This window comes from Eulemur rufifrons, chromosome 28 (assembly GCF_041146395.1).
Source record: "Eulemur rufifrons isolate Redbay chromosome 28, OSU_ERuf_1, whole genome shotgun sequence".
In the NCBI taxonomy this organism is placed as follows: domain Eukaryota; kingdom Metazoa; phylum Chordata; class Mammalia; order Primates; family Lemuridae; genus Eulemur; species Eulemur rufifrons.
In genome coordinates, this window is record NC_091010.1 from 23225559 (window position 1) to 23250604 (window position 25046).

Below are 25046 nucleotides of genomic sequence, written 5' to 3' on the forward strand. Positions count from 1 at the left end.
AAATTCCTGGGCTCAAGCAATCATCCTGCCTCACCCTCCTGAGTAGCTGTAGCTGGGACTACAGGTGTGTGCCACCACACCCCGCTAATTTTTTAAAATTTTTAGTAGAGATGGGGTCTGGCTCTTGTTCAGGCTGGACTCAAACTACTGACCTCAGGCAATCCTCCCTCCTTGGCCTCCCAGAGTGCTGGGATTACAGGCATAAACCACCACACCTGGCCTCTGTTATTAATACATATGCTGGACTGTAATGAACTTTGTGCAAAATTCAAAAGACGCAAAAACTGGCTGGCAAAAAATCAACTTCCATCTCTTACCTGTCTTCTGGCTAGCTAGTTCTCTAAGACCTCAGCCATCACCCTCTATACAACCACAATCACTAGCTTGTTATAAAGTTAACATAGGCTGGGCACAGCGGCTCATGCCTGTAATCCGACCACTTTGGGAGGCTGAGGCAAGAGGATCTCTTGAGGCCAGGAGTTCAAGACGAGCATGGGTAAGAGAGAGATCCCATCTCTAGAAAAAATAGAAAAATGAGCTGGGCATGGTGGTACATGCCTATAGTACCAGCTACTTGGGAGGCTGAGGAAGGAGGATCACTTGAACCCAGGAGTTTGAGGTTGTAGTAAGCTATGATGAAGCCACTGTACTCCAGCATGGGCAACAGTTGACCTTGTCTCAAAAAACAAAAAAACAAGTGCTATTATAAAAAGATTTCATCTGTTATGGGTTGAATTGCATCTCCTAAAATTCATATGTTGGAAGTCCTAACCTCCAGTATCTTAGAATATCACTGTACTTGGAAATAGGGTCTATTCAGAGGTAATTAAGTTAAAATGAAGTCTTAAGGGTAGGCTCTAATACAATGACTGATGTCCTTGTAAGAAAGGAATTTTTGGACAGAGTAACACAAAGACAGAATGTTCCTAATGGCATCTAGAATGGTGAATCCTTCCCAGAAGGTTTTCAATGCACTTTTCCCAGGTCCATCAGAAGAATCACTATCTACAGGAGTACATAGTCTTACAAAATGTATTTCTCAAATAAAAAGACTAGAAAGTCATTTTGACTCCTTGATCCATGGACTGCAGAATGCATGTTGTGTTAGAAGGCATGAAAACATTAATCTCCTAGCATATCTCCATTGGTGTTCTTGAGGGACGAGGTGCATTGTCAATGAGCAGTAATATATTGAAAGGAATCCTTTTCCTTCAGTAGTAGGTTTTAAATGTTCAGTAGATTAGCCTATAAACAGATGTGCTGTCATCCAGGCTTTGCTACTCCATTTATAGAGCACAGGCATAATTCTTTAGCATAATTCATAAGGGCCCTAAGATCTTCAGAATGGTCAATGAGCACTGGCTTCAGCTTAAGTCACCAGCTGCATTAACCCCTAATTAAGAAAGCCGGCTTTTGTCCTTTGAAACCAGGCATTCATTGACTTCTCTCTAGCTATGAAAGTCCTAGATGGCATCTTCTTCCAATTAGAAGGCTGTTTCAACTACTGAGAAAGTCTGTTGTTTACTGTAGCTACCTTCAAATATTATCTTAGCTAGATCTTCTGGATAACACATAGCAGTTTCTATATCAGCACTTGCTGATTCGTCTTGCACTTTTACATTATAGAGATAGCCTCTTTCCTTAAACCTTATGAACCCACCTCTGCTATCTTCAAACTTTTCTTTAGCAGCTTCCTCACCTCTCTTGCCTTCAGACAATTGAAGAGAGTTAGGAACTTGCTATGGACTAGGCTTTGGCTTAAGGGAATGTTGTTGCTGGTTTGTTCTTCTATCCAGACTGCTTAAAGTTTCTCCGTATTAGCAATAAGGCTGTTTTGCTTTCCTATCACTTGTGTTCACTGGAATAGCACTTTTAATTTCCTTTAAGAACTTTTACTTGAATTCACAACTCACCATCAAAGGACCTGCGGAGCTAACTGTCACAAGCGGTTTAGCTTCTGGCCTATCTCAGCTTTTGACACTCCTTCTTCACTACCCTTAATCATTTCTACCTTTTGATTTAAAGTGAGAGATGTGCCTCTTTTTACACTTGAACACTTACAGGCCATTGTAGGGTTATTAACTGGCCTAATTTCAATATTGTTTTCTCTCAGGGGATAGGGAGGCCCAAGGAGACGGGGAGAGACTGGATAAGAGCTGGATAGTGGAGCAATCAGAACACAAACAACATTTATTAAGTTTGCCATCTTCTATGGGCATGGTTTATGTTGCCTTAAAACAATCAGTGATATCTAAGATCACTGATCACAGATCACTAGAGAGAGGGTTTTGCTATGTTGCCTAGGCTGGTCTTGAACTCCTGGCCTCAAGTGATCCTTCTGCCTCAGCCTCCCAAAGTGCTAGGATTACAGGCATGAGCCACCACCCCCCGCCATGGCATTGACCTCAGATCACTAAAACAGATATAATAATACTAACTTGGAAATATTACAATTACCAAAACATGACACAGAGACCACAAAGTAGGTATATGCAGTTGGAAAAATGGCACTTGACAGACTTGGTGCTGGGTTGCCACAAACCTTCAATTTGTAAAAAAGTTACCTTTGAAGTGCAATAAAGTCCAACTGAATGAAACAAAGTATGCCTACATTTTCTTTCTTTTTTTTTTTTTTTTGAGACAAAGTGTCGCTTTGTTGCCCAGGCTAGAGTGCGTGCCGTGGCATCAGCCTAGCTCACAGCAACCTCAAACTCCTGGGCTTAAGCGATCCTCCTGCCTTAGCCTCCCGAGTAGCTGGGACCACAGGCATGCGCCACTACGCCCGGCTAATTTTTATCTATATATATTTTTAGTTGGCCAGATAATTTCTTTCTATTTTTAGTAGAGACGGGGGTCTCACTCTTACTCAGGATGGTCCCGAACTCCTGACCTCGAGCGATGCACCCGCCTCGGCTTCCCAGAGTGCTAGGATTACAGGCGTGAGCCACCGCGCCTGGCCTGCCTACAGTTTTAAAGGGGTTAATTATATGGATGTGTGAATTGTAGCTCAATAAAGACATTATTTAAAAAGGAAATAGGCAAATGTTGTAAAACTGGATTGTGGTGATAGTTTAATTCTATAAAGTTACTAAGAATTATTAAAATGTACATTTAAAATCAGTGAGTTTTGTGATATTGGTACCTCAATAAACTGTTTTTTAAAAAAACAGAACGTGTCCCACAACCTAATTACTTTTATATATATAATATAGTACAGAATGGCTCAGACACTTCAAAGTTTTATTATCTAGGAGACTTTCATTTATCACTATAAGCTTTAATTTCCTCAATCATAAAATGCAGAAAATATTAGCCTCTGGGTAAAATCATGAGGGTTAAGTACAGTTTTTGTCAAGAGTCTACGATATACTACACAAACGTTAAATTCTTTTTTCTCCCATTTACTCACATCTTATAGTTGTAACACACTTTGAGTATTTATCTTGAAAACTGTCACTTATAAAGCTTTGTCTCTCTGAAACATGTATATATTTTTAAATTTTTTATTTTTAAATATTATGGGTACATAATCGTTTTATATATTTACAAGGTACACATGATGCTTTGATACAGACATACAATGCGTATTAATCAAATCAGGGTAATTGGGGTATCCTCAAGCATTTATCATTTGTGTTAGGAACATTCAAATTCTACTCTATCAGTTAAAGTATACCCTAACTTATTGTTGATTATAGTTACTTTGTAGTGCTATCAAATATTGTTCATTCTATCTATTTTTGTACTCATTAACCACCCACAGTTTATCCTCCTCTCTCTGCTACCCTTCCCAGCCTCTGGTAACCATCTTTCTATTCTCTGTCTCCATGAGATCAAATTGTTTTAACATTTAGCTCCCATATATAAGTTAGAACACATGAGATTTGTCTTTCTGTCCTGGGCTTATTTCACTTAACATAATGTTCGCCAGTTCCAGCCATTTTATTGCAAATGTCAGGATCTCATTTTTATGGCTATATAATATTCCCTTATAAATATGCACCACAATTTCTTTATCTATACATCTGCGGGTGGAGACTTAGGTTGATTCCAAATATTAGCTATTGTGAATAGTGTTACAATAAACATGGGAGTGCAGATATTTTTGATACACTGGTTTCTTTTCTTTTAGATATATACCTAGCAGTGGGATTGCTAAGTCATGTTCCATTTTTAGTTTTCTGAGGAACCTAAATACTGTTCTCAACAGTGGTTGCACTAATTCACATTCCCTGTAACAGTGTACAAAGGTTCCCCATTCTCCACATCTTCACCAGCATTTGTTACTGCCTGTCTTTTTGATAAAAACAGCCTAAGCATGAGTGAGACTCTGTATCTACAAGATAACAGAAAAATCAGCCAGTATGGTGGCACATGCCTGTAGTCTCAGATCCTCAGGAGGCTGAGACAGCTGGATTGCTGGTGCCCAGGAGTTTGAGGTTGCTATGGTGAATGAGACCCTGTCTCAAACAAACAAAGAAAACCCCATTTTAACTGGGGTGAGATGGTATCTCATTATAGTCCTGATTTCTATTTCTCTGATAACTGATGTTGAGCTTTTTTTCATATACCTGTTTGCTGTTTGTATGTCTTCTTTGATAAATGTCTATTCAGATTCTTTTCCAATGTTTTAACAGGATAATATGACTTTCTCCTATAGTGGTTGGAAGTCCTTACATATTGTAGTTATTCATCCCTTGGCAGATGGGTAGTTTGCAAATATTTCCTCCCATTCATTGGGTTGTCTCTTTACCTTGTTGACTGTTTCCTTTGCTGTACAAAAGCTTTTTAGCTTGATGTTATACAACTTTGCTTTGGTTGACTGTGATTTGGGGGTACTACTCAAGAAATCCTTGCCCAGATCAATGTCCTGAAGCATTTTCCAATGTTTTCTTTTAGTTTCATAGTTTCAGGTCTTAGATTTAAGATTTTAATCCATTTTGATTTGATTTTTATATGTGGCAAGAGATAAGGGTCTAGTTTCATTCTTCTCGATATGGATAGTCCGTTTTCCCAGCACCATTTATTGAACAGACTGTTCTTTCCTCACTGCATGTTCTTGGCACCTTTGTCAAAGATAACCTAACTACAGAGGTGTAAATTTTTTTTCTGGGTTCTCTATTTTGTTCCATTAGTCTATTTATCCATTTTTATGCCAGTACCATTCTCTTTTCATTACTATAGCTCTGTAGTATAATTTGAAGTTAGGTAGTGTGATTCCTTCAGGTTTTGTTCTTCTTGTTCAGGATGGTTTTTGCTATTCTGCGTCTTTTCTGGTTCACATAAATTTTAGGATTATTTTTTCTATTTCTGTGAAGAATGTCATTGGTATTTTGAGGGGGATTGCACTGAATCTGTAGTTTCTTTAGAACATTTTAACAATATTGATTCTTCCAATCCATGAACATGGAATATCTTTCCATATTTATGTATCCTCTTCAATTACTTTCATCAATATTTTATTTTTTAATTTCAAAATATTAAGGGGATACAAATGTTTTTACTACATGCATAGTTTTTGTAATGCTTGAGTCAGGGCTATTAGTGTGCTCATCACCCAAATGTTGTTCACTAAACCCATTAGGTAGGTTTTTGTCCCACTTCCTGCTCCTTGATTTCCAATGACTTTTACTTTATCAGTATTTTATAGTTTATATTGTAGAGACCTCTCACGTCTTTGGTTAAGTTTATTCCTAGATATTTTATTTTATTTGTAGGTATTGTAAGTGAGATTATTTTCTGAGTTTCTTTTTCATATTGTTTGCTGTTGGCATATAAAAAAATGCTGATTTTTTAATGTTGATTTTGTATCCTGCAATCAGTTCTAATGGTTTTTTTGTGGAGTCTTTAGGATTCTCTAGATAGAAGATTGTATCATCTTGCAAATAAGGATAAACTGACTTCTTCCCTTTCCAACATGGATGCCCTTTATTTTTCTCTTGTCTGATTGCTCCAGCTAGAACTTCCAGTACTATGTTGAATAACTGGGGAAATTACACATCCTTGTCTTCTGAAACTTACTATTTCTGAAATAACTTTTTAAAGTTAAAATAAATAAATCCCGGTACAGAAAATTATAGCAGTGATCATATCCTTCTATTTTTTTCCTACAGGTATATATTTATCCATATTAAATAACTATAGAATGAGTCTTCTGGCCGGGCACAGTGGCTCACGCCTGTAATCCTAGCATTCTGGGAGGCCGAGGCAGGTGGATCACTCAAGGTCAGGAGTTCGAGACCAGCCTGAGAAAGAGCAAGACCCCATCTCTACTAAAAACAGACAGCTAAAAATATATAGAAAAAATTAGCCAGGCATGGTGGCGCATGCCTGTAGTCCCAGCTACTCAGGAGGCTGAGGCAGAAGGATTTCTTGAGCCCAGGAGTTTAAGGTTGCTGTGAGCTAGGCTGACGCCACGGCACTCTAGCCTGGGCAACAGAGTGAGAAAGAAAAGAAAAGAACGTGTCTTCTACCAAAATTACTTTATAGTCTTTTTCTATGTCATTATCCTTCTCAAAAATCTTTTCCAATGGCTGCACAGAATTTAATTGCACAGCTATATCGAAGTACATTTAAATAATTCCTTATTGCTGAATATTCAGATTGATTATAATTTTTTGTTTTATAAACAATTATGGAGTATACATCCATGTTATTTTAAATGATATGGCTAATTCACATTTCTAAATTTCTGTCCAGAAAAGGTATAACAATTTACGGTGCTCCAAGAAGAGCGATGAAAGTGCACCTCTTTTTATTCTTGTTGAACTGTGTTACTTCTTATTAGAAAACTTAATTTTTATCAGTTTGATAGGGAAAAAATAGTATCTTATTATCTGCTCTTCTGATTACTAACAAGCTTCAACACCATTTGAGCCATTAACTGGCACTGTATTTTCATTTTTTAAAAATAACCAATTCCAATTTTCCATTGGAGAAAGAGTAGTCTCTTCAGATCTAGGCTTTTTAGAAAAAAAAAAAAATAGTAAAGAGGTAAAAACAAATAGATTTTAAAAAGGGGGGAAAAAGAGTAGTCTCCAGGAAATTTAATAGGACAATAAGATATAAAATATGAAGAAAAAACCATGACAAAGCATAAGCAAGCATCAATTGGAAAGACCAAGGAAACAAACAAAAAAAGAACTATAATCCTATCACCCTATTTGGCTTTGTAGATTATGATATTTATTCAACAAATATTTAGAGCCTATTTAGATATTTAGACCATTCCAGGGACTTAGAACATACGTTAGCAAAGAACATAGAGAAAAATCTCTTTCTTCTATAAGAGCTTTTATACAAGTGGGGAGTAGACAGACAATAAGCAAAAAAGAAGTAAGTGGTAAATAGTAGAATAGGTTATTAGTTGTTTGGGGGAAAAAAATAAAGCAAGATAAAAAGAGACTAGGAATGTGTACTGGGGGTGGGTGGGGCAGGCCAGAGGACTGTGGGTTTTTTTGTTTGTTTGTTTGTTTTCTTAAAATTGCTTTTTTTCCAGAAGGACTGTGGTTTTAAATAGAAGGGGGTGCAGAGCAGGCTTCACTGAGAAAGTGATAGTTGAACACTGATTTTAAGTGTGAGAAGTTAAGGACAGCGGATCTCCAGGAAAGAATTTGCTGGCAGAAGGAAATGCCAATGAAAACCTCCTAACACAGGAACATATGTGATGGGTTCAAGGGGAAGAGTGGTAAAAGATGAAATTGGAGACATGATGTGGTAAGGTCTTGTAGGTCACTGTAAACACTTTAGCTTTTTCTATGAGTTAAGTAATAGGGAGCCACTGGAAGAATCTGAACAAAAGAATGAAATGAACCAAATTTCACAAAGATCACTGCAATTGTATTGAGAAGAGACTTGACTAGACAAAGTTCGAGGAAGCAGGGAAACTAGTTAGGAGGCTACTAATATAATCCAGGAAAGAGATAATGTGGCTTGGATTAGGGTGAAACCACTGGAGCTGGTGAAAAGTGGCCTGATTCTAGTTATGCTTTGAAAATAGAGCCAATATGACTTCCTGATAGATTAAAAGTAGGCTATGACACAAATAAAGGAGTCAGAGATGACTCCTGGGTTTTAGTAGCCTGATCAACTAGAAAGATACAGTTGCCATCTAAGGAGCTGTAGAATAGGCAAAGGGTGGAGGATTTGTTTGTTTGCTTTTTGGTAAAGAGGGACAAGAGTTCAATTGTAGAGATGTTGATTTTGAAATGTCAGATAACTAAGTAGAAATGTACAGCAGACAGTTGGATATGGGATACTGGGAGAGAGGTCTGACTTGAGATATATATTTGAGTATTATTGGTTTATGGACAGTATCTAAAAGCCAGTAGAATGGATGAGAACAGCACCAAAGGGAATAAAAGTAGAAAAGACAAGACCAACTGATAGCTGAGAATTAGGATACTCTGATACAGACAAAATAATGGGAACACTGCTTAATAAGTAAAGCAACTATTTTAAAAAAGTATTATGAGGATGGGGAAAGAAAATAAGGCTATAAAAAGGGCTAAATCTTCATTAGCAAAGCAAGTAATAGAGATAAGAGAAAAAAATTGGTCTATGTAAAACATTACTACTGAGTTATTATGGCAAATAAGATTAGATATTACATATATTGAGATGTTATTATGACACTATTGTTAATTTTTTTAAGTATGATTATAGAATTGCAGTTACTTAAGTGTATATTTTTTCCTAGGCAAGTTGAAGAATTCATACTTTTAAGTGGACCAGAAAACCACAAACACAGAGAAAACAAGGCAAATATTAACAACTATTGAATCAAAGTTGATGGATTATGGCATATATATGGATTCCAACTTTTTAAATGTTTGAATATTTTCATCAAGGAGGAAAAAATGATACAGTAGAGAGAGTAAAATGTAGAGGTAAACAAAATAACCTTAAATAATAATCCCCAGAGATACAAACTAAAAAAACTTATGATTTTATATCTCAGAAAAAGATAATTAAAAAAAAAAATCTCCAAATCTACACAGAGAAGAACAGGTATGATATTTAGAGGTACTTGATGGCTGACACCTATGATTACTCAGGATATCTATTGTAAAGTATTTTGAAGATCACCTCCCCTGGTAAAAGTCTATTTATTAAAACCTGGGCAATAGGTATATGAGTGTTTATAATTATTAGCCTTTAAACTCTATATGTACTCTTTTGCATTATGATAGTATTCATTTAAAAATGTCCAACTTAATTTTCTAAAGAACATATTGCATGAGACAATGGGGACTATTATAACTTTTATATCACATTTTCAGCACCACATTCAGGGAAATTTATTCCTGAAAGTTGGGTAAGTATTCATTATATTATGGGACATATGGCCAGGTACAGTGGCTCACACCTATAATCCTAGCACTCTAGAAGTCTCAGGCAGGAGTACTGCTTGAGGCCAGGAGTTCAAGACCAGCCTGAGCAAGAGCGAGACCCCATCACTACAAAAAATAGAAATATTAGTTGGGTATAGTGTACACACCTATAGTGCCAGCTACGAGGGAGACTGAGGCAGGAGGATCGCTTGAGACAAGCAGTTTGGGGTTATAGTGAGCTATGATGAGGCCACTGCACCCTAACCTGGGAGACAGAGTGAGATCTTATCTCAAAAAAAAATTATACATGGAGGCCGGGCGCGGTGGCTCACGCCTGTAATCCGAGACCAACCTGAGCAAGAGCGAGACCCCATCTCTACTAAAAATAGAAAGAAATTATATGGACAGCTAAAAATATATATAGAAAAACTTAGCCGGGCATGGTGGCGCATGCCTGTAGTCCCAGCTACTCGGGAGGCTGAGACAGGAGGATCGCTTGAGCTCAGGAGTTTGAGGTTGCTGTGAGCTAGGCTGACGCCACGGCACTCACTCTAGCCTGGGCAACAGAGTGAGACTCTGTCTCAAAAAAAAAAAAAAAAAAATATACATGGGACATATGATAATTAATAATAAATATGTCTTAAAACAATCTTTTCACCTAAAAACTAATAAAACTACAATTAGTTAATATAAACATTTTTACTAGAGAATATTTTACTGTTTCTATTCTAAATAAAAAATATTAAAATTATAGATTTCAGGGACAAAAAGTCACCAAACAAAATGTTATTTTTAATCCTAAGGAGTAATAAATAAATTTGAATTATACCGTCTTCTTCATCCTCAGCTTCTTCTGCTTCCATTGGATCATATTCATCTTGATTATTATCTTCTTCAGTTTCATCATCATCTTTAGAATCATCTTTTCTTTTATCTTCTTTCTGTAATTTAAAATGCCTTAAAATTAAGCAAGAAATCTCAAACATCAAGTGACTAAAACTAGAAAACAAGGCTGGGCGTGGTGGCTCATGCCTGTAATCCTAGCACTCTGGGAGGCCAAGGTGGGTGGATGGTTTGAGCTCAGGAGTCCAAGACCAGCCTGAGCAAGAGCACGACCCCGTCTCTACTAAAAAAATAGGAAATAGCTGGGGATGGTGGCGCATGCCTGTAGTCCCAGCTACTCGAGAGGCTGAGGCAGTAGGATTGCTTGAGCGAGCCCAGGAGTTTGAGGTTGCTGTGAGCTAGGCTGACGCCACGGCACTCTAGCCCAGACAACAGAGTGAGATTCTGTCTCAAAACAAAACAAAACTAGAAAACATCAAATCCATTCAAGTTAATTTCACATTATACCCTTTTAATAATTATATTAACATGCTTCAAAAATAAATGATTAGAAAACTAGCTACAGATGTTTATATGGGCTTAATTCAATGATTTATATTTCTAATAATACAATAAAATCTTTCAGTTTGTCCATTACATTTTACTATTTTCATGGAAATTAACATTCTGTTACAATCTAGAAGACTCATTGAAAACATCCAAATCACATTCATAGGCATAGAAATAATTAGAGACCTTCCGTTCATCTCTATCTTCTTTTTTATCTTTATCATCGCCTGATTTTCTCCGTTTGGGTTTTGGATCATCGTTTTCATCATCTCTTTCTTCTTTCTTATCTTTTCTGTCATCCTTTTTGCTTTTCTTATCCTTTTCTTTTTTGTCCTCTTTCTCAGGAAGAGACAGTAATGATTTGTATATTCTGACACCAAAATCTCTTTGAAGCATTTCATTAAAAAGTTCTGCAAACAATGAAACCTATAAAAAAGACACTAACATTAACTCAACCAACTTCAACAGAAATACTGAATAAATCCAGCACAGTTAGTAATTTATTAAATAAAACCTGGCCACATCTAACAATTATGTACACTTATAATACAGTTATAATAATTGATGAGGAGACTTAACATTCTCAAAGGAATACTCAAGAAAAAAATATCATGTACAGTTTTGGCCAAATATTATATATAAAATAATAGCCCTACTATAGAAAATATGAAAGTGAGTGGAAAAAAAGAATTTCTGTCATCCAAACATAACCATTAATCTTCGTGATACCTTATTCATGTACTCAACAAGTTTTAAAGCAAATGCCTACTATAAAATAGAGCCTGTTTTAGGCACTGGAGAGACAGTATTGAAGAAAGCCAATACCCCTCCCCGCCCAGTGCAGCTAACCATCTGATGAAGAGAAGGAATAACCAAATCAACATAAAATTTAAGGAAAAAAAGAAAAAAAAAAGCAGAATAAGCACATAGAGAATAATTCCCGGCCACAGTCAGACTGTAGGAGTGGGGCACGAATGAGCCCCCCATGTATTTCTAAGGCTCACTGAAGTTTGGAAATCACTGCCCCCACAATATTTTGGCATATTCTCCCAATAAGTATGCGGGCAAAGGGTTATTTCTGCCCCCTCTCTTTCTTTTTTTACATAGAGAAATTGAGTTGAGAATGGTTCAGTGAGTAGTTTGAGGTCAGAAGGTCAGAAGTACCAAAAAGGGCACTGGAACCCTATGTCCTGAGCCCTAGAAGCAGCCCAGAACTGATTTCCCTAAACAGATGTCTTCTCCATTTCAGCAATGGAGGAACAGATTTACCGAAGGCCTTGGTCCTCTGATGAGGCTTGGCAGCCCTCAGCCCTCAGCCTCACTATCCATTTTCCCAAGCCATCCCTGCCATCCTCAATGAAAGTGTAAGTTTAAGTAATTAGCTGGGTTAATATGTATATATATTCCAGTTAAACAAATACATGTTGAAAAATGAACACAGGGACTGATTTTTTTTTTTTTTTGTTGAGACAGAGTCTCACTTTATTGCCCAGGCTAGAGTGAGTGCCGTGGCGTCAGCTTAGCTCACAGCAACCTCAAACTCCTGGGCTTAAGCGATCCTACTGCCTCAGCCTCCCGAGTAGCTGGGACTACAGGCATGCGCCACTATGCCCGGCTAATTTTTTCTATATAGATTTTTAGGTGTCCATATAATGTCTTTCTATTTTTAGTAGAGACGGGGTCTCGCTCAGGCTGGTCTCGAACTCCTGACCTTGAGCAATCCACCCGCCTCGGCCTCCCAGAGTGCTAGGATTACAGGCGTGAGCCACCGCGCCCGGCCGGGACTGATTTTTGAAAGAAGTAACCGATGCAGAGGAGAATAGAAATGGTATAAATAAAGTGAGTGGGACTTCTGCTTTGTTGCCAAAAAGAGCTTTCAGCAAGTGAGAAAATTGGAAATTATTCAGAGGAGCACTCAGGCTTTATAGAGAGGGCTATAGTTTACCCATTATATCCTAATGAGATTGACCGTTGGCTACAGTTAACTTGAAGGGTTTTATGGTTTCCTGCATGTGTTGTTTTTCCTTCTCTATGTTAAAAAGAAGAAGAAAAAAAAAAAAAAAAAGAAAAAAAACCTCACATCACCAAACAGCATTTCCTAACAAGAGAGAGTAGTCAGACAAGGCCTCTTTGATCAGATGACATGTGAAAAGTGACAAGGAGGAGGCAAGGAAAAGAGCCACATATAATAGATATCTAGAAGAGCACTCCTGGCAAGAGAAACAATTCAAAACCTTGAGTAGGGAGCATGTATTACTACTATGCAGAGATCCATGGATAATGAACTACAGCATACTCATGAACCTAAAATTAAATATTAAATTTCCTACATACATATTTCTAAGGTTAAAGATCCACTGCTTTCAACTGATCCTTAAAAGGGTCTAAAATTTGAAATGGTTCACCACAGCTCTAAATTGTGTAATCTTTGGCAATCTGCTATAGTTGGTAAAATACTTTAATCAGCCTATTTTCCTGACCATAAAGGATAATGCAATTTCTCACAATTACAATTGATTTTACAATCTATTTTTCTTTAGTTTATGTATAATCTCTATAGATTTTAAATTTAAAAAACTTAGTAGTAGGGCCGGGCGCGGTGGCTCACGCCTGTAATCCTAGCTCTCTGGGAGGCCGAGGTGGGCGGATCGTTTGAGCTCAGGAGTTCGAGACCAGCCTGAGCAAGAGCGAGACCCCATCTCTACTAAAAATAGAAAGAAATTATATGGACAACTAAAATATATATATATATACAAAAAATTAGCCGGGCATGGTGGTGCATGCCTGTAGTCCCAGCTACTCGGGAGGCTGAGGCAGGAGGATCGCTTGAGCCCAGGAGTTTGAGGTTGCTGTGAGCTGGGCTGACGCCACGGCACTCACTCTAGCCTGGGCAACAGAGTGAGACTGTCTCAAAAAAAAAAAAAAAAAAAAAAAAAAACTTAGTAGTAAAATGAGCATGAAGATGTTGAAAATTACATTCTCTTAGCCATTAATGTAAATTAAACAAAATCCCTATTTGTGTAAGTAGTAAGAAGCATATTTTTCACCTAGAGTTTTCTATTTTCTGTTATCTAGACATAGAAAGCAATAATCACAATGTATTATATACAAAGAAGCCTAGAACTGTAAACAGAAGAGCAAAATTATTTCTACATATTTTATACCTATAAACAATGGAAGATGAAGATACATCTAGCATTAATATTAAATAAGCCAAAGATTTATAATTAAATTTTATGATATATTGTCTTACAGAATTTCTTTTAAACTCATGTACCAAAATGACTTCTGCATTCTAATGTAGATTAAAATGAAACTAACCAAGAGGATATGTTAGGTGGGAAAGAAAAAATAAAGGAACAATTTGCTAGCAAAGGGAGGCTTCAAAAATTGCTGTAGCATTAATCTGAGATGCTTTAAACTATTTTTTTCATTTATTTATTTCTTGAGTGATTATTACATGATAGACACTATTAGGAATTATTTAAATTTATGGCAACTGCTAACAAAATAATGTAAATCCCACAACATCTAATGTTTAAGGACCCTTGCTTACTAGGACCATTAATATATAAAAAAATTTTGAAATATTTTTATACTTATAACATATTTTATATCAAGACCAATAAGCATGCACTTTATCTTTTATAATCACCTCAGTTGTCCTCTATATTTGTCTGTAGACATCTCTAGTCTTTTCCTTCATTTTCATCTTATCACATGGTGAACAATGACCTTCTGGATCAAGGAAGTATGACTAATTTTTCCAATTAATGTATGAAAAATTTTTAATGTGAGATATGTTAAGATATAATAATAGAACATGTCATAATTTTAGTTATAATTTTGTGTAGGGTACTACAAAATATTTTTGGAAATTCTATTTCATTTAAAGAATAAAGCAATTACTTAGGAATAAAAGTCTTCAATTGTTTTCAAAACAGAAATATGACTACATGTTGTAAAGCTACTCTAAAATAATGGTACAAAGAAATAGAATGGCATTGAAAACATAAACATCAATTATTTTTTCTTAAAACCCAACGAATCAAAAGTAAAATTTTCAATCCCATTAAATGGTATTAAATATTGTTTTAATTCTATGGAAAATGATAAAGCATTACCTAATCCCCAAAGGAGACAAGTAAACATAATGGATATCCTGATGAAAGAACACTCCACTACTTACAAACAATCTTAGAGAAAAAAAACAACTGAACCTGAACCTGAGTGACAATTTAGATTCAGCTGTCAATCTACAAGAAATACAGAGGACAAAGGAACACATAAACCAAATCACAGGAGGCCAAGTGTGGTGCTTCAAACCTGTAATCCCTGAACTTTGCGAGGCCAAGGCAGAAGGATTGTGTGAGGACAAGAGTTTGAGACCAACCTGGACAACATACTGAAACCTTATCTATAAAAAATTGTTTTTTAAAAACTTAGCCAGGTGTAGCGGCATGCACCTGTAGTCCCCAGCTACTCAGGAGGCTGAGGCAAGAGGATCACTTGAGCCCGGGAGTTTGAGGTTGCAGTGAGCTATGAGGATGCTGCTACACTCTAGCCTGGGCAACAGAGAGAGACTATCTAAAAACAAAACAAAACAAACTACTATCACAGGAATGCAATCAGCAAAAATGAGTCTGTAAGTAACTTTTGAAGAGAGATCATTTGTATTTGTCCTTCAAAAAGCAAATTAAAAGAAAAAACAACAAAACCAGAAAAAAACAGAAGCAATTAAAGAGGCACTCAAAGAGACTTCAGAGACATATTAAATAGTCACAATGTGAAGCCCTTATATGGCTGCTATTTCAAATTAAAAACATTACCTCAAATGAATGTTCTTTATTATCCTCTAATCTGTAGTCCAAAAGGACACTCAAAGACATGATGCTACAATCAAATTTGCCACTTTTTGCAGCCCAATTTGGATGTACAATGATGGCTGGTTCGTCAGGCAAAATATACCGTCTTTCCCGACGCTGGCGCTCCATTTCCTCTTGACGTTTCCTTTCTTCTTCCTAAGTATTTGAAATGTTAAGCCATGGTTAAGCTTCCACGTACAATATTATACCATATAAAGAAAAAGAACAAAGTTCCCATAATGATTATACTAGACATAGGGTTGAGAAGGGAGGGAAGTTTAAATTTACAAAGGATAGTAGCTTTTATGGCTCCTAATTTTCTTTTGGATTTCCCAGCATAAAAACTGCCTTCTAAAGGTGGGAGGGGGAATTACCTATATTAAGATTATATAAATTAGAGGATTCTGGGAAAACAGCAGCAGTAGCATAGTTTTGGTATCTTTCCGAAATACCGCATCTTAAAAGACAGCAATACATACATCAAAACCAAAAACCCATGGACATTCACAACAAACCTAAGTGGCAAGGTATCCCCACAAACCCATACACAGATGGATGGGAAAAGCCACAAGATCTATGTTACTGGATTCTGGGGGGTGGGGGGGAGGCGGAAGGGGGGCACAGAAGCAGAAAGAAGTAATGGGTTGTAAAATCTACCTGAGAACAAGGAAATCACAAAACAGGCAATAGGCACACACTGGAAAGAGCAGCAGGTCAATTTAAGAACAGCAGCAGAAACTAGGCAAAGTTTTACTCCCAACAAGAAAGTGAGGGCAGAGTCCATGTTAAGATCTGAAGGGTTCTAGAACACTCTAGTCGTAGGATCCTGCCAAGCTAATTTACCAGGGCTTCCTTCCAGCACAGCCGGCCTCTCCCACCCCCCCACCCCATCCCCGAAGAGAAACTGCTGGAATCAAAACAATATAGAGCAGGACATGGACAATAGAGACACAGGAGAAGGTCCAGATAAAATAGGGCAATAGAGATGAGAAACCTCAGAAAGCAAGTCATCATTTGTTTTTGATAGAACAAGAAAACAAAGAACCTAAGAGTAAAGCTCTTATACAGTTAGAAAAGCTATTAATATTTGAAGCAAACAACCTAATAAAGGTCTGGGCAAACTTAATTCACATAAAAACAAATAAAAACGTACTGAGGTAGCTAGGCATGGTGGTAAGCATCTGCAGTCTCCCTCTTGCTCAGGCAGGTCTCCAACTCCTGTCCACAAGCAATCCTGCCTCTGGCTCCTTAAGTGCTAGGATTACAGGCTTGGGCCACTACGCCCAGCCTTAAACTTACTATTTTTAATATATGCTAAAAGACATTAAGAAAATGTTAGAGGGGCCGGGCGCGGTGGCTCACGCCTGTAATCCTAGCACTCTGGGAGGCCGAGGCGGGTGGATCGCTCGAGGTCAGGAGTTCAAGACCAGCCTGAGCAAGAGTGAGACCCTGTCTCTACTAAAAATAGAAAGAAATTATATGGACAACTAAAATATATATATATACAAAAAATTAGCCGGGCATGGTGGCACATGCCTGTAGTCCCAGCTACTCGGGAGGCTGAGGCAGTAGGATCGCTTAAGCCCAGGAGTTTGAGGTTGCTGTGAGCTAGACTGATGCCATGGCACTCACTCTAGCCCGGGCAACAGAGTGAGACTCTGTCTCAAAAAAAAAAAAAAAAAAAAAGAAAATGTTAGAGGGAACACAGGCATTCTGCATCATGTACTTAACATTCTGAAAATTGATTGGTAAGTCATATATATGATCCTTGTATCAAACCTTCAGCTTCTCTAATGGAAGTGGCTGTAGAAGGTGGGAGGTAGGCCTGCTAAAAGACTATCCCAAAAAGGACTGGATGGAAGATGGAAATGTTCTATACTGGTAAGGAATTTTGTGTTTCATTGTATATAAGTTTTACCCAAACAGACAGAGAATAAGAAAAAAATCTTTAATGATATGCATACTGAAGCATAATATTTACAAGAAAGTAGGCTGGGTAAAGTGGCTCCCACCTGTAATCTTAGCATTTTGGGAGGCCAAGACAGGAGGATCATTAGAGGCCAGGAGTTCTGAGACCAGCCTGAGTAAGAGCCAGACCCTGTCTCGACACACACACACACACAAAAAAAAAAAAAAAAAAATTAGCTGGACATGGTGGTGTGAGCCTGTAGTCTCAGCTACACGGGAGGCTGAGGCAGGAGGATCACTAGAGCCCAGGAGTTTGAGGTTGCAGTGAGCAAAGATGATGCTACTGCACTCTAGCCTGGGAGACAGAGACCCTGTCTCCAAAAAAAAAAAAAAAAAATTTTTCTTTTAAAGCATGCTAGGTAGATGTATTTACAGTATGACATAAGGGGACAAGTTGCACTACAATAAAGATAAGATTTACAAGGAATTAAAACTCAAGTATGTTTAAATCAATGCATTCATAATGATATTTAAAAACAAACCAAAAAGATAACCAAATGAAGATGGCAAGGAACCAATTCATTATCTTAAAAAATTAATAAATAAAAAGGAAATAATCAAGAATTAATCCTGACCATTCTATATGAATATATCACGAGGTAAAACTGTACTACTGGTAATCAAATTAGTAGATAAGAAGAACATGTGAAAACAAAACAGTAAGAATTACAGTATCACTATATTTCAAACCCCCAATGTATCAAAAGATCTAGGATCTGAGCACCAATGGCTGCTAACATCAAAAAGTGAAAATTGGCTTTTTGCTTTCTCTGCCTGTCCTAAACAATTCAGTTTTAAAGCAATTTTTTCAAGCAAGGCAAGTGTCTACATAGCAGATGCAGTCGAGCAGAGAGGTGGAGCCACAAGGCATAGTGCAAACCCGAGCTACCCAGGTTACCCATTGAAAACCTAATGGAGCAAGGAGGTTATGTGTGTACAGACAATACAGGGTAGGGAATCAGACTAAAGCATAGTAAAGAGAGTATCCAGGTAGGAGAGGGAATGATGTTGAAAAACTAAGTAGGCAAATATATTAAGTATGATGGGAGCCACGTTTTTTCTTTCTTTTTCTTAAGAGATAGGGTCTAGCTCTGTTCTTCAGGCTAGAGAACAGTGGTGGCACAATCATAGCTCACTGTAACGTTTAACTCCTAGGCTCAAGAGATCCTCCTGCCTCAGCCTCCTGAATTGCTAGGACTATAAAAACCTAATATCACCATACCTGGCTAATTTATTTTGCTTTACTTTTTTGTAGAGATGGGGTCTTGCTATGTTGCCCAAACTGGTCTCAAACTCCTGGCCTCAAGCAATCCTCCCTCCTGGGCCTCCCAAAGCACTGGGATGACAGGCATAAGCCACTGCACTTGGCTCATGTTTCTTATATCATTAGATAAAAAAGTTAAACAAATGGAAAAGGAAAAAACTAGAATGAACCCTGTAATACTGAATTAGAATTGGAAAAATTGGAGGTATCAGTGTAAACTCATAGCTTTCAATATATGTAAAATATAGATGTAAATATGTACATGTAGATATATATTCCATAGCTCTGTTCACTGAGAGGGGTTGGGAGCAGCAATCTGATAACAGTGAGCACATCTTGGCTTCTAAATACCATTCTTCACTAAAAAGAAACAGGGCTTCTGGGGAAATGGTTGATTCCTGAGCTAGAGCAGGAATAGTACTAAGAATGAAATACCCTACCATGCTAGAGAGTAAGGAAGTCCTCAAAAAATAAGGCCATGTCAGAAGAGCACATAACTTAAAAGGACTCCCACTGGCCAACTCTGGGACAATTTCATCATAAAAATAAATATTTATAACTCATTAAATAAAATAAGAAATCACAATTCCATGCATTGCCTAAGAACAAGGTAATTCTACAAAATTACAAAACGATTATCACATTCAAGAAACTGAACACTGCTTCAGTGTTATCCAATGTCACAACCATATCCACAGATTTCTCCAACTATCCCAAAAATGCTTTGACTTTCACTGATCTCCTTTAACCTAAGAAAGCCCCTAAATAATTTTTCTTTTGTCTTTTATTATGTGGACATTTTTTTGAAAAGTTCGGGCAAGCTGCTTTGTAGAATTTTTCATTCAAGATATATCTGATTGTTTTCTCACAGTCAGATTTAGAGTAAAGGTTTCTGCCAAGAATACTTCATAAATAATTGTGACATATATATTTGGTCTTCAACTCGTATCCCGGCATACAACTCCTAAAATCCTTGGGATCTCCAGTGATGTCTTCCTGTACATGAACTGATAGCTTTAAGATGGGGCTGATCAGCCGAAAGACCAAGGCATGATTAGGGTTGGGACTTTCAGCCCTACCTCCTAACCTCCAGTCAGCGGAGGGAGCTAGAGGTTAAGTTGATGGCCAGTGGTCTAACCAATCATGCCTATGTAATGAAGCCTCCATAAAAACTCAAAAGGACTGGCTTTGGAGAGCTTCTGGATAACAGAACACGAGGAAGTTCCTGGAGGATGGCTTGCTTGGAGAGGGCACTGAAGGTCCACACACCTTCCCTGATACCTCATCCTACACATCTTTTTATCTGTATCCTTTGTAGTAATCTTTACAATAAATGGGGCAAATGTACGTAAATGTTTCCCTGAGCAAAGTAACTGAACCCACAGAAAGGGTTGCAGGAACCCCAACTAGAAGCTGACTGGTCAAAAGTTCCAGAGGCCTGGACTTGTGACTGGGTATGTGAAGGAGGGGACCAGTCTTGGGGACTGAGCCCCCAACCTGTGGGATTGGACATTATCTACAGCTAGATGTTGTTGGAATTGAATGGGAGGACACCCAGCCATGTTGACTGCAGAACTGCTTGCTTACAAGTGGGGAAAAAGCCCAATATATTTTGGGGCCATAGAAGTCTTCTCTGTTGTTTACTGATATTGCGGTGTGAGAGCAGAGGAAAAACAAGGTTTGAGTTTTTCCTTCCAATAATGCTATAAACTTGAAAACGAGTAACAACAGGAAACACATTATGTAATTGATCCAATTACTGGTGGTAAAACACACTTCTCATAGCCCTGCATTTCAAATTTAGGAAACAAATAACAGCCTTATGCATCCGTGAGTTTTCTATTGGACAGAAAACTGAGGCATAAAACAACTTGAATAAATAGTCTCTGAGTATTAAAGCAGTAACATCTAATCAAACACACTTAGAAGCAGCAAAATTCTAGGATAAGCACTACACTAGAACTCAATCTCTAAGCTGTCTATGTAGAAATGTTTTATATCTTGATTGATGGTGGTTACACAATCATGTGCATTAGTCAAAACTTAAGGAACCATTTACTAAAAAGGTTGAATTTTATTGTATGCAAATTATACCTTTATAAAAGTATACACACACACATACAACTGAGGTCATTCTCAGAACCCCTATACACCAATACTAATACCATTACAGTACATTTAAATGATTGAGTACATACCTCTTTATCATCCTCAGATTTCCTATCATCCTCTTCTTCCTCTTCTTTTTCAGATTTCTCTAACTCCTTCTGTTCTTCTTTTTGTTCTTCTACTTTAAGCTGCTTTGTCAAGCGGGCTATTAACTGGGATTTTAATCCTTTGGAACTAAGAGCTCGACTTTCTAATTCTTTTCGGAGATCATTTACCTAAATATATGAAGTATAAAAACAGAAAAAGAGAAAGGGACACTGAAAAAGAGAACAAACTAAAGTTATCTTTTGTCAGATTTTTTAAAAATCTGGTGAAAGAGAAACTTGCATAGCTATAGACTGCTTGTGGAAATGCAAAATGACAGAAACATGTTTTAAGATGGTTAGAAGTTTTTCTCAAATGCCCCTTTGACCTTATAATTTCTAGGAGTCTACCCCTAAAAAAATATCCTAAATAGAGGGAAAAAAACCACAAACAAACTATAGATTTATGTATAACATTCCATCCAATAAAGAATCGAAATGAGAAATTGAACAAAGAATCTAATAGAGTAATACTCAAGAAAAATCAGTACATCAATTAGATTAGGAATAGTATGGAACATCTAAAAATAACTACATGGAAAAAGAAAATTTCTTTTTTTGAGACAAGAGTCTCACTCTGTTGCCCAGGCTAGAGTGCTGTGGCATTAGCCTAGCTCACAGCAACCTCAAACTCCTGGGCTCAAGCAATCCTCCTATTTCAGTCTCCCGAATAGCTGAGACTACAGACGCATGCCACCTCGCCCGTGCCACCTTGCATGGAGGATTTTTTCTATTTTTAGTAGAGACAGCGTCTCGCTCTTGCTTCTGGTCTCAACCTCCTGACCTCAAGCCATCCTCCCGCCTCTACCTCTCAGAGTGCTAGGATTACAGGTGTGAGCCACCACACCCAGCCTACATGGAAAAAATTAATATTAACTAATATTACCTCAGAAGGATGAGATAGTAACTCTGATATACAACAACCAACCAATCACAAAGCTTGTAGTCAGAAAAAGAAAATACATAAAAATTTTAAGAGTAGTTTGATTGATAAGCTTCAGTAATTTTCCTTTTTTTTTTCTATATATGCCATCTTCAAAACTAAGCATGCATTATGTTTATAATAAAAAGAAATGCAAAGCCAGGGGACTTAAAAAAGTCCTAGGGGGCCAGGCACAGTGGCTCACGCCTATAATCCTGGCACTTGGGAGGCCGAGGCGGGTGGATCGTTTGAGCTCAGGAGTTCAAGACCAGCCTGAGCAAGAGCGAGACCCTGTCTCTACTAAAAATAGAAAGAAATGATTTGGACAGCTAAAAATGTATACAGAAAAAAAATTAGCCGGGCATGGTGGCACATGCCTGTAGTCCCAGCTACTCGGGAGGCTGAGACAGTAGGATTGCTTGAGCCCAGGAGTTTGAGGTAGCTGTGAGCTAGGAGGACGCCATGGCACTCTAGCCTGAGCAACAAAACAAGACTCTGTCTCAAAAAAAAAAAAAAAAAAAAAAGGTTACACAAACTGCAAAACTGATAATCATCTTCTGACCTTCTGACCATAGATCTATAGTCACAGTACAGGCTGAGAGATGCAAAATTACAAAAAGACAGCAGATCCAGAGATACTGGAAAGAAAAACTAGTACAGCTTAACCAAAGACTTTCAAAAGAGGCTCTTAAATAATTTTTTCCTTCCCAGTTTAGATGTTTATATACATTTTACTTTTAAATTTATTTTAAAAAAACAGGCCAAGCGCAGTGGCTCACGCCTGTAATCCTAGCACTGTGGGAGGCCGAGGCGGGTGGATCATTTGAGCTCAGGAGTTCAAGACCAGCCCGAGCAAGAGCAAGGCTCCGTCTCTACTAAAAATAGAAAGAAATTACCTGGCCAACTAAAAATATATACAGAAAAAATTAGTTGAGCATGGTGGCGCATGCCTGTAGTCCCAGCTACTTGGGAGGCTGAGGTGGGAGGATTGCTTCAGCCCAGGAGTTTGAGGTTGCTGTGAGCTAGGCTAACGCCACAGCACTCTAGCCCGGGCAACAGAGTGAGACTCTGTCTCAAAAAAAAAAAAAAAAACCAAACAAAAAAAAACAGTATTTTAAAAAACAGGAGGCCGAGGCGGGCGGATTGTTTGAGCTCAGGAATTCGAGACCAGTCTGAGCAAGAGCAAGACCCCGTCTCTACTAAAAATAGAAAGAAATTATATGGACAGCCAAAAAAAACAGATTACATTTTTCATGTTTCTTCCCTACCCCTTTACAGTTATTTAAGCGCAATAATCCAACCTTGATCATTTCTCAAACCAGAAACCAATGTCACTTCATACTACAGGCCCTTGTATTAATATATAGCAGACATTCAATAGATACTGGCTAAACTGATTTATAAAGTTGCCCTGTATCTAATTGATACATATACAAATATATACATGTATAACGCAACATATATACAGAATCAGCAGACTTCATTTTGAATGGTGTTTGTCTGAAAAAACATTGCTCTCATTCTCACCAATGTTAATCTTATTGCTGTTCAGAGATTTCAAATTAACCATCGCTTTCAAAGTTACCTTCATTGTCTTTGGATCAAGTTTAGACCAATGCGTTGGAGTGGAAATTTCTTTAGCTTCACCATCATCCTTTTCTTCTTCATCCTGATATACAAAGTTAAGAATGTAATTACTACTATGAAACCTTAAAATAAAAGTAATTTATTTTTAAAAGTCTGTTGCTGATCTGTGCAAGGTCACAAATGTTTCAGATTGTCTTCTCCTAAAGTTATTATTTAGGCAAGTCCACGTACATACATTCTACCACTTTTAACTGATCACAAAGACATTCATCAGCCAATCAAAGCCAGATCTGTGAAACACAAAAGGGTGATAAATTACAACACAAAGGATATCAGGGATGCACAAACACTGCCGGTCTCCACTAACCACACAGTGTGTGATCTTGCCCCAATTTTCAAGCCACCCAAAAACTGATTTAGTCAGACCTTTGAAATGTACCAAAGACGTTGCCACATAGCCTGAAATTTCAAAGCTCTCAGACTTGTGGTTGTCCAATTTCAAATATCCATGACTAGAACTGATGACCGTGAAAGAGAAAATTTTTAAATTTCAGAAAATGGCAAAATGTTTAAAATGGCTTAATACTGAATCTTGTTCAACAACTGGTCCCAGATTCCAGCAACTAGACCTATGATAAAAACAAAACTCTGTGCAATTTAAGCACAACTTATTTTCCTTTGAGGTCTCAGCACTCTTAAAGTTAGCATAATGGACAGAATTTTTAAGAGAAAAGAACATACAACTATACTGCTGAAAGCTGGATTACCAGTCGCTGTTAACCAGTTATGTTCCTCCATGTGTGTTTGTTATGTAGTGTGTGATGTGCATTTGTGCCTGTGTTCCTGTGCCTGTGAGAAGCGGAAATAGAAAAAGGGATTAGCGTTCAGTGCCTGTTCTCCATCAGCCTCCTTGCGTTCACCCTGAAGCTTCTCGACCAGCTGCTGCTTGTATCCTCGGGAGAGGGTTTCCCACTCTGAGCGGGTGGGAAGGCAATGCCAAACATCCGGGAAAAATAAAACCACTGTCTCCACATGAGCTGGAACTGTACGCCCCTTGTGGGTCTCCTCAGGGCGATGGTAGCGAATCTCTGCAAAACGGTACCTGTTGCAAGGGAAGAAGCATGTTGGAAAAAAAATTCTAAAATACATTTTAAAGACCCTAGTTCACTTGTAGCACATCAAGTAAAGAAATTTTGCTGCAAGAACTTGAGGTTGGTCTAAAGAAAAAAAAATTATATAAGCCATAGTTCCTCTTTTGGTACATTTGTACAATATTTTATTGGTTAAAAGAGTATGTTCCCCCAAGGCATTTTCAAGTTTGATTACAGAGCTACCCATATTTTACAGAATACCTGAAGAAGCTGGATAGCTGTTCAGATTGCATGTGCTAAAAAAGAATATTCTCAATTAAGTCACAAGAAATATACTAAAATACACAGGACAAATAAGCCTCAAGAGAAAATA

At 37.6% G+C, this 25046-nt stretch overlaps 1 protein-coding gene across 2 annotated transcripts in view; it reads right to left on the minus strand.

Annotated features, from left to right (window-relative positions):
• Positions 1-25046, minus strand: part of CCAR1 (cell division cycle and apoptosis regulator 1) — a 57013-nt gene that overhangs the window by 5937 nt on the left and 26030 nt on the right. For both annotated transcript variants that reach the window (XM_069460030.1, XM_069460031.1), the window contains exons 14-19: positions 24474-24684; positions 23581-23664; positions 21020-21205; positions 15554-15745; positions 10911-11150; positions 10162-10273 (exon numbers count right to left, since the gene is read on the minus strand). In XM_069460030.1, the coding sequence (XP_069316131.1) occupies positions 10162-10273; positions 10911-11150; positions 15554-15745; positions 21020-21205; positions 23581-23664; positions 24474-24684 (1025 nt within the window). The remainder of the gene's footprint in view (positions 1-10161; positions 10274-10910; positions 11151-15553; positions 15746-21019; positions 21206-23580; positions 23665-24473; positions 24685-25046) is intronic.